The sequence below is a fragment of the Diprion similis genome, chromosome 9 (genome assembly GCF_021155765.1).
Source record: "Diprion similis isolate iyDipSimi1 chromosome 9, iyDipSimi1.1, whole genome shotgun sequence".
Lineage (NCBI taxonomy): Eukaryota > Metazoa > Arthropoda > Insecta > Hymenoptera > Diprionidae > Diprion > Diprion similis.
In genome coordinates, this window is record NC_060113.1 from 10440602 (window position 1) to 10449996 (window position 9395).

Consider the following 9395-nt stretch of genomic DNA (forward strand, 5'->3'; position numbering starts at 1 on the left):
TTTGGTGGAATCAATATTATCGAACATTTCTGTCGTGTTACCAGTTTCAGTTTTAGTCGTATATCTAGTACAATACCAATTCAGTATTGTTGACTTTTCACCTATGAATTGTATGTCCATATTGCCTTCCCATGCAACCAGGACAACAGGATTGTAATCATTGATAAAGGCCTCTTCGCCTGACCGGGGCAGATCGTACAGTCGACTTTTTGCTTTTAATTGTTTCTACCCGCTATAGACACTGCCACGTCTCGCATTATTATCGAATCCGTAACCGGTCGCGGGAAACCGAATCTACATACTTTGACAAATCAATTCTTTATCTTTTTGTTTCGCATGCAGTAATCATTACGCGTATGCCTCTGATGCGCGTGTCTACACGACGATGTAACGTGGGCGAGATATTCTTATCGGGTAATCTGCAAGTAACTTATTTGGATATAAATTTGCCCACGTCTTCCCTCGAAGATTCGCCGATAGTGGGTGCGTCTTTAACCCAAATTAACAAATGAAAATGTTGCGTACCCCTGCCTCGGTATTCGCGTCTCCAGAAATAATGCTCGATCTCCCCAATTGGACTATCTTTCGAACATATGAATTTTAACATCGCCTGAAATTTGTTATCGAGATATCGCGAGGTAGATACTGGATCTGCTGCTACAAGTTCGCTTGTAGACATATGGGCCATTTTCGGTCCGTTAATATTTCCTATATATTCGGCTAAATCATCCCACATGCATTCGCTTGGACTTAGTGTGGGAAACCATGTCGCTGGTCCGTCATTAAGAACCATGGAATCTAGATCGTTTCTAGGCTTGCGCCAGTACTGGTCTGTGTTACGCAATCTCGCGAAAACAGTTGTTAGATTTCCTTCCAATTTTTCTTTAGACATCAATTCCAAGTACCTGCCAGCTGCCATCTTTTCTTTTGGGTTGATCACATTCATTTTGTGAAATATACCGCTCCTCAGTTGACGTATGTTAGAATCGTGCAATAAGTAAAAAAGATATTGTTGATTTGGCCTGAAGGCGGGATGTTTGGACATTAATCTGCATTTGATAAAATCGTTGTCTCGCAAAACAAATGTACGCTTCAGTAGATAGGATATAAGAGTTCTGGCGCACAATGGCGGCGTTTTGAGGGGGGGTTCCCCCCATTGCTACGGGCCGGCCGGGCCGGCTGCAGCGGCGCGCGGCGGGGGGGGGGGGGGTCCACGAGGGTGCGCGAGGAGCCCGCGGCGGGGGGGGGGGGTCCGCGAAGGGCGCGCGAGGAGCCTGCGGCGGGGGGGGGGGGGGGCATTAGGCGCGCGGTAAGTCCCCAGCGGCGTGGGGGGGGGGGGGGGGGGATCCTGTCGGGTCCTGTTCGACGGCGGGAAGCTCGAAGTTAGATAACGCTAGACCTCTTGAGAAAAATTCCTGGAAATGCAGCCTTTCAGCTTATGCCGATAATGAATGCAGTGGGTGGTAATGTAAATAAATCTGTACATACTAAATTTTATCATAAATGCCGGATGCAGCTGTTGAAATAAATCTGTCACATAACAGATTCATACACATAAAAGATTCTTCAAAAATTATTAAAAAATACCAGATGTCGGTTACGGGAGGATGGTGGGAGGAGCAAGTCAATTTCAAAATAACAATTAGATACACTGAACAGATGTTTTTATTTATCCTCAATTACATTTAGCTTTGCAGCTTCTATATAATAATTGATCATATTATTAATAATTTCAACAATTAACCTTATACATATTATTTTCTACATTCTTACATTTAACATGTTACTCTAAAAATTTGCTTATACTAATTTCTTCACCGTGCCACTAATCGGACTGTACTCAACGACCCGATCGTGCAAGATCATACAGTAGGCTGCGCTGTTTCGAGGAAATTCTACGCTTGCTTCAAATTCCAGCCGGATGTCCACCGGTCCGGTTTTCAACGATTCATTTTGTTTTGAGCAATCGATGACGATCAGGGGCGCGCGTTTTATAAATTCACTTCTCGAGAGCAGAGGTTCGGCTTCTTTGTTGTAGTAGGATGTTTGAAACTGGACATACATATCGTACAGAATGGCGTATTGATTATTGGAAATATCTAGATTTAAATTCCCATAGGGGTAACACTGTGAGTTGAGAAAGAGTTTCACATCTCTTATTCTACAATGATCGAATTCGCTAGCATTTTTCAATGCCTCGTTTTTCCTTGCAGTTTGGAATCCCATTATGACGTATCTAGGCTTCTCCAGCTGTGTCGATGTCTTGACCGCCCAGACATGCCGCGTCGTTGACGGCAGCATCGGATACACGTACGTTTCCCAAGAACGAAAACTCATGGGAATGGCCGAGTCCTTGGCGATGTAGTTGAGTAGCTGGATTTTCGGCTTGTCGGCTAGTTTGATGTAGGGCAGCAGCCACTCGACTTTTTTGAGGGTAATTTTAAACTTCTCGGTAGTGTTTGTCTGAAGTACAGCATTTAAATCGGTGTTAGTGCGTGTGAGAATCAACTCATGTTTGGCATTAACGACGACTCGGCAATAATCCTCGGCGAATCCCAGCAGATAACGCAGCGGTATAACGACATCAAAATTTCCAGCATCATCGGCCAGGTTGATATCGGCAACGCTCAGCCAACCGGTGTTCTCCAAGCCGCGCTGTTGCCCTGGGGTGAGGGATAAGTATCCCTTCATGATGCTGGTGATGCCCACATTTTTATTTCGATCAATTTCCACACCGTTCAACTCGTATCGAATTTCCTCAAACATATGGCAAACAGCCATGTTGACCAATTTTGTAGCGGCCACCATGGAATAATCTTCTTTTGTAACTTTCCCGTGAATGTGCAGGGAGCTTTTTTCCGGTAGCACGCACTCGTTCTGATTTTGAACGGAAATTCGAATTTCATCGTTATTCCCAAAGGTCGATGATGCAAATGGCTGGTGAGCGTGAACCTCAGAGTGTGCGATCGATTCGTCGAATGTCACGGGTTTCTGTATTCTTATTATTTCCTCCATGGTAACACGCACAGGATGCAGCGAACACGAATTTTTATTTTCCAAAATTTCCACGTAATCGAAGACCTAGACTCTGGAGAAACCGAGCGTTCAGAGGTGTCAGCTTCAGCGGAGATGTCAGCTTCGTCAATGGTGCTGGACGACTGATGATATTTGGCCATGACGTCTCGCTTTTATAACTTTTGCCTGACTTTTTCGTCTCAAATACAATCCCCATTATTTCACCGATTTTACATGTAAGCGTACCGTTATCGTTTCTCCGCGAAAATTAATCAACTCGTCGTCTTGATCGACTATCCGCAGCTGTATATTCTGTATCGACTGTACGGCGATTGGGAGGTAAATGATGTTGGCGGGAACTTCAACAATCTTATATCCAGATGGGACGGTGGGGAAAAATTCGTGAATCGTGTGAGCCTGACGTCCGTTTATGTACGCCCCGGTGGTTATGTTGCACTCAACGCGTATGGTATTAACTTTCAGTATGGCTACCGGTAATTCGGACTTATGCGTAACGTTCCGTGCTAGCTCAACCCCTTTAAACCCCAATAATCGGCCAATGGAATCCTCGGGTTTGAAGTCTACTACTTGATTGCACGTAACTTCACTGTTTAGCTCGTTGTTGTTGGCCTGCAGACTAAGGGAGATGTCGGAAGGTAGTTCCTTGTGCAGAAAACTTTGAATATCTTCAATTTCGTAGCTGCCTGTGGGTATCGTAATGACTGCCCGGCTGTTGTCCGCTCGCTCCAGGTAAAATTTATTACACTTCTCTTGAATATTGGGTATTGAATTGAATGTCATGAACTCGACGAGTCCGAGAACATAGTTTTTCGTCGACGATAACTCGATTGGGGGAAAATATTGAGCCTCCAGCAGGGATGAGGTGCCCGACAGTGTTAACGACAATGATTCCGTCATGACTGATGCTCGCCAATGTGACACCGCTCTTTTTATAGCTGCCCGCTGAGAAATTTGAGGCACAAGTGACCACAAATCACAGTATCGTATTCCTGATACCTCTTATGATTGTATTTTACGCTACCAACACCGAGATAGTTCATCAAATCCCTAGGTGGTTGCAAATCACCAAAACTATCGAAATACACAACGTGATCACCGTTTTTCTTATATGCAACCCAATGTGTCCCGGGGCCGTTCTTATCATCAAGATTAATAATTGCGGATTCTCGCTTCTTCGGTCCTGATGATGGTAGACCATTCCGCATGAAAACGCCGCGAAAATGTGGAATTCTCATATCTTGAGCATATTTGTGTAAATCAACGTTGGTGAGTGCTCGGCGTGGTAGCTTTATTAGTTTTTTGCCGGTTGTAAGTACAGACCCATGCCACTGCGGTACGGTCTTAGGTATAATCCCTTGCCCAACGCAATCGCCTCCATTGTTGCATTGTGTCGTTTGGTCTCACTCAACTGATGTTTGTTGGCGCTAGCCTCGTTGACTGCTTTAGCTATGCCTGCAGCACCACCTGCTAGAGCTCCCGTTGCGCTTAGACCAGCCAAAATTGGAATGAGGAGGGGTAGGATGCCGCCAATTTTTTCGGGCACGGGTATAACACGGGGCACACGAACATTCTTCCCTGCCTCACGCGCAGCCGCACGGGCACCGGCCAACGCCGACTCGACAGCTTTATGACCTGGTCGCATGGAGGCCTTTGCCGCCCTAATGATAGATTTAAGATTTATTGTCCTCTTCTGCTGTTTAGTCTTCCCACCCGTTGAGGGTTTTTTCTGTGACTTCGCACCGGCTCCAAGTTTCGACAGCTTCCTTGCTAAACCCATACCGAGTTTAGATTTAGCTTTCATGGTGTTGGTGACTCCCCACGCGACAGCTTTTTCACCCACACTAGCGTCCTTGGCTAAAACACGATTCCACGCCTTCTCGGCAAGCACTTTGTCGGCCAGATTTCTCGCAGCGATATCTCGATTCCTTGCATATGCAATGTCGTGATCTTTACATGCAGCGTCCAATGGATTGATACCCGGATCACCGCGTGCCAACCTCTTGACCAATTTTGTTCCGGGTCCGCAGTACTGATACCCAGGCACGTGCAATTCAACTGGGAGATGATTGATGATTTTGTTTAGCAAACCACCACCGCGTCTCTTACGTGTGCACGTCTTCATAGTCGAACAGCAACTAACGCGAGTTCTATAAAAGGATGAATTTATATGCGGTCATCTTAGTTCTCGTTGTCGCGTTAACCGAGCATCATGAGATTTCAAGATCAGACTGAGAAACTACCTGTTGCAAATTTCGACAAAATGGTTCGTCGGGGGAGGAAGAGGAAAGAGAAACGTCATGGAAAATTACTACCAAATACCGTGAGGGCAATTTTTTGCGGCCCATCGAATTGTGGTAAAACGAACGCTCTCCTCTCTCTAATCACCCATGGCAACGGATTGAGATTCGAAAATGTCTACGTTTATTCAAAATCCCTCATCCAGCCAAAATATCAATTTTTGGAAAAGTTACTAGAATCCGTGCAGGGTGTGGGCTATTTTCCGTCTGGTGAGAACGATCAGGTTGTCAAACCAGAAGAGGCCCACCCTAACTCTGTTATGATTTTTGACGATGTGGCGTGTGAGAAGCAAGATAATATCAGAGCTTACTTCAGCATGGGCAGGCATCGCGACGTCGATAGCTTTTATCTTAGTCAAACGTATGCACGTATTCCGAAACACCTGGTGCGTGACAATGCAAACTTATTGGTGCTATTTCGACAAGATGAAATGAATCTGAAACATATCTACAACGATCACGTGAACACCGACATGACATATCAACAATTTAAGGACTTATGCTCGGCATGCTGGAATGACGGTAAATATAGTTTTGTCGTAATTGACAAGGATAGTGAAATCAACGAGGGAAGATACAGGAAGGGGTTTGACTGCTTTATAAGCATAAACTAACGCAAACTCACACAGTTCAATTGTGACGATCAAGTCGGCAACATGGAGAGTGTCAAGATTCGTAAGCATAGCGATACGCTGAGTGAAATATCGAAAGCAAGCGATGTCATACGTCGGAAGCACAAGATGATCAAGTTGGACAAAGACACGACCGACCAGGTTATGGGAGAGGTGTTCAAGCCCCTCGTAACACCGTTGCAAGAATTGGTGGATACTTCGAAGCAGCAGCAGCAGCATATTAAAGAAGAAATTAAAACAGAATCGTCTGATATAGCGATGAAAAAAGAAGAAAAAGATGATGCAAGTACCGAGGATGGCGAGGATGAGGATGAGGATATGGATGATGAGGAGGATTTCAAGGATGCACACGATGAAACACTGAAATTTGGTGAAATTTCCACTACAAGCACACCAGTGAGGAAAACAGTGAATCCCGTGGCACGATATTTGAAAATGTTCAGCACAAGTAAAAAGAAGGATTTAGATACAGCATATGGCGTTCGAAAGTTGATAAACAGTATGATGATTGGTGATTCACAAATTAGTTTCGTCGATAATCTGATCAACGTGGGAGATGCAAGTTACCAGAGTACGCCAGGGTTACTCGAATTATTGTTTAAAAAATCACCCGATGCCACGGTTGTGAATGATACGGACAAGAATAATTACATAAAAATTGTAAGGATGACAAATGCACATCGGAAACGATACCAAGCCGATGGAAGTCTTCGCGATGATGCAAAAAGTGCAAAGTATAGAAATTTCATTGCACAACATCTTGGCTCGCCGAAAAAGTCCGGTAAAGGCTTACCCGAATATAAGATTGCGCGAAAGGAGAGGCAAGAAGTGGATTACGTCTACTGGGATGATCCAAATGAAATTGTAGATCGTCTTCGGCTACTTATGGCGTCGCAGGCTGCGGGAAATACCAGCCATTCCAATGAAATAGTCGCCATTATTGAAGAGCTGCGGGAAGCTGGAATCATTTATTAGCGGCAGATCGACATAGATTCGTCATTCCTTCGGTGACCACCTAGCGATGAGCATAGATATATTTGGACGACAGTTGGGCCGTGGTGGGGGTAAAAAATTTATTCGTGGACCTCCAGGCGTCGGATTTAAAATCACTCTCGACAATCAGTACGATTTGGACGGTAAACGATTGTGTAACATAGCCGATCCTCAGCAACCTAACGATGCTGTTCCCCTGAAAGTTCTAAATAGTTTAAGAGAATCGTACGAAGAGCGCATAAAGAGAATCGATGAGATCCTTAAACCGGTGCGCGCGCGTAACAGGAGTAATCACGATTACGTAATTGGATTATCGGAGATCGTTCAGAAGCTTCATGCACGAGTAACGTTACTGGAGGAAACCAGCGCGGTATCAGTTTCGGTCGAGGAACAAAAGCGGTTGGAAGAAGAGTTGAAAAATCGAGCGGCAAAGAGCAAGGAACAATGAAGGTGACAATAGCTGCTGAACTTCACAGACCGGCTCGACGCAATTATCCGCGCCGATTCGTAGATGTACGCGGACTCGATGAGACCTGGCAAGCAGATCTCGTTGACATGACCGCATATAGCTCGCACAACAAGGGCTACAAATACCTGCTTACAATCATCGACATATTTTCCAAGTACGCGTGGGCGGTACCGATAAAGTCCAAGAGTGGAAAAGATGTGACTACCGCCATGAAATCCGTACTAATACAGAACCGCATACCAAAGCATCTACACGTCGATCAGGGCAGAGAATTTTACAACAGCGAATTCAAGACACTCATGAAGCGGCACAATATCAACATGTATTCGACATTCAGCAATTTAAAGGCGTCTATATGCGAGCGATTCAATCGAACATTGAAAAATAAAATGTGGAAGCGGTTTACTCTCCGAGGATCTCACAAGTGGATTGACATTTTGAGCGATCTAATAAAATCATACAACAACACCAAGCATCGCACGATTCGAATGAAGCCGGTGGATGTCAGCACAGTCAACGAAAAACAACTATATCGAAGCGTTTACAAGCCCCGCCAAATCAAGCGGAGTGATCGGAAGCGGAAATTTAAAGTTGGCGATCGAGTCCGGATCAGCAAGTACAAAAATGTATTCGAAAAAGGCTATACGCCCAACTGGACGACTGAAATATTCACCGTGAGCGAGGTGAAAAATACCAACCCCCCGACGTACAAACTTACCGATTATCAAGATCATTCCATCGAGGGAGGCTTCTACGAGGAAGAACTCAGCAAAGTAAAATATCCCGATGGCTACCTGGTGGAGAAAGTATTACGCAAACGTGGGAATCAGCTCTATGTGAAGTGGTTGGGATTTGACAATTCACACAACAGTTGGATAAATGAAACAGACATGTAACATAATTTCTATGTATTTTTCAAAATAACAATAAAACATACAGTTATACAAAATATCTCTACAATTCTTTTCCATATGCACTTATATATATCATATCCGTAGCAAAAATAATGATACAAGATATTTTTTCCTTACGGTTAATACACATTTTTATTTTTGGAAACTTTTTTTCATTTCTGGAAAACTCTTTTTCATTTTCGGGAAACTTTTTTTACGTGTTAATCAAATGGGGATTTTGTTTTTGGAAAACTTTTTATCATTTCCGGAAACCTTTTTTTCGTTTCTGGAAAACTTTCTTTCATTTTTGAATAAATAATTTGACATAGGATCTTCATTTCTGAATAAATGATTTGACAAAGGATCGTCCAAGGTGTCGAACGTAAGTATTCGTGGCAGTTTTATACATACAGCTAATCCTATAATTAGTTTTTATGGGGCAGCAGCAAACCCCCAAGGTAAGGTGTCGGTCTATCCAGGTATCAATTGTCGCTTGTCATCTTGCCAACTCAGAGCCAATTTCTTCTGTACGATAGTGCTTACTTGATGTTTTTTGCTACGAATTAGACATTGAGATCGAGCCAATTCCTTGTAAGCCAACAGACAGCGCTTATAATCGTCAAACGTGATGGTGTTCAGCGTTGAATTTTTGACACCCTTTGCGCGTTTGCTTACTCTCGTACCATCGGCGTCATCCTCGCCCATCGTTGTAAAGGTGTACAGCTTCGCGCGCAACCCAATGAACTCTGTCATAATTTTCCCGTTGTTCTCGTCCTTCATTATGCCCAGACGTTTCTTGTTCTTGAGCGGAATACCGTACACATTGTCGGGAGGGTAGTCCGAGGTGTCAAACATTGAGTCAACATCACGTTTGACGATATCGTAGATGTTGGGTACATTAAATTGGTAAATAAGGCTGTCAGTGTCGGTGTACAACAATTTAGCTTTTTTGTCGGGAAAATTCGGCTTTATATATTTGTAATGAAAATCGTACAGAATAATTTTCGAAAGGTCTAAGATCGCCGCACCGATATAAATTGGTTTATTAAAGTAAACTTTGACACGATTCATTCCT

General features: G+C 43.9%; 1 protein-coding gene across 1 annotated transcript; it reads right to left on the reverse strand.

The window, feature by feature from the left end:
• Window positions 1–1800: 1800 nt before the first annotated feature.
• Window positions 1801–3015, reverse strand: LOC124410175. The gene has a single exon (XM_046888343.1). The coding sequence runs from the start codon at window positions 3013–3015 to the stop codon at window positions 1801–1803; it is 1215 nt and encodes a 404-aa protein (XP_046744299.1).
• Between the last annotated feature and the right edge of the window lie 6380 nt (window positions 3016–9395).

Excerpts from the sequence above, each read along its gene's own strand:
- LOC124410175 (XM_046888343.1), bottom strand. The coding sequence starts at position 3,015 with ATGGAGGAAATAATAAGAATACAGAAACCCGTGACATTCGACGAATCG.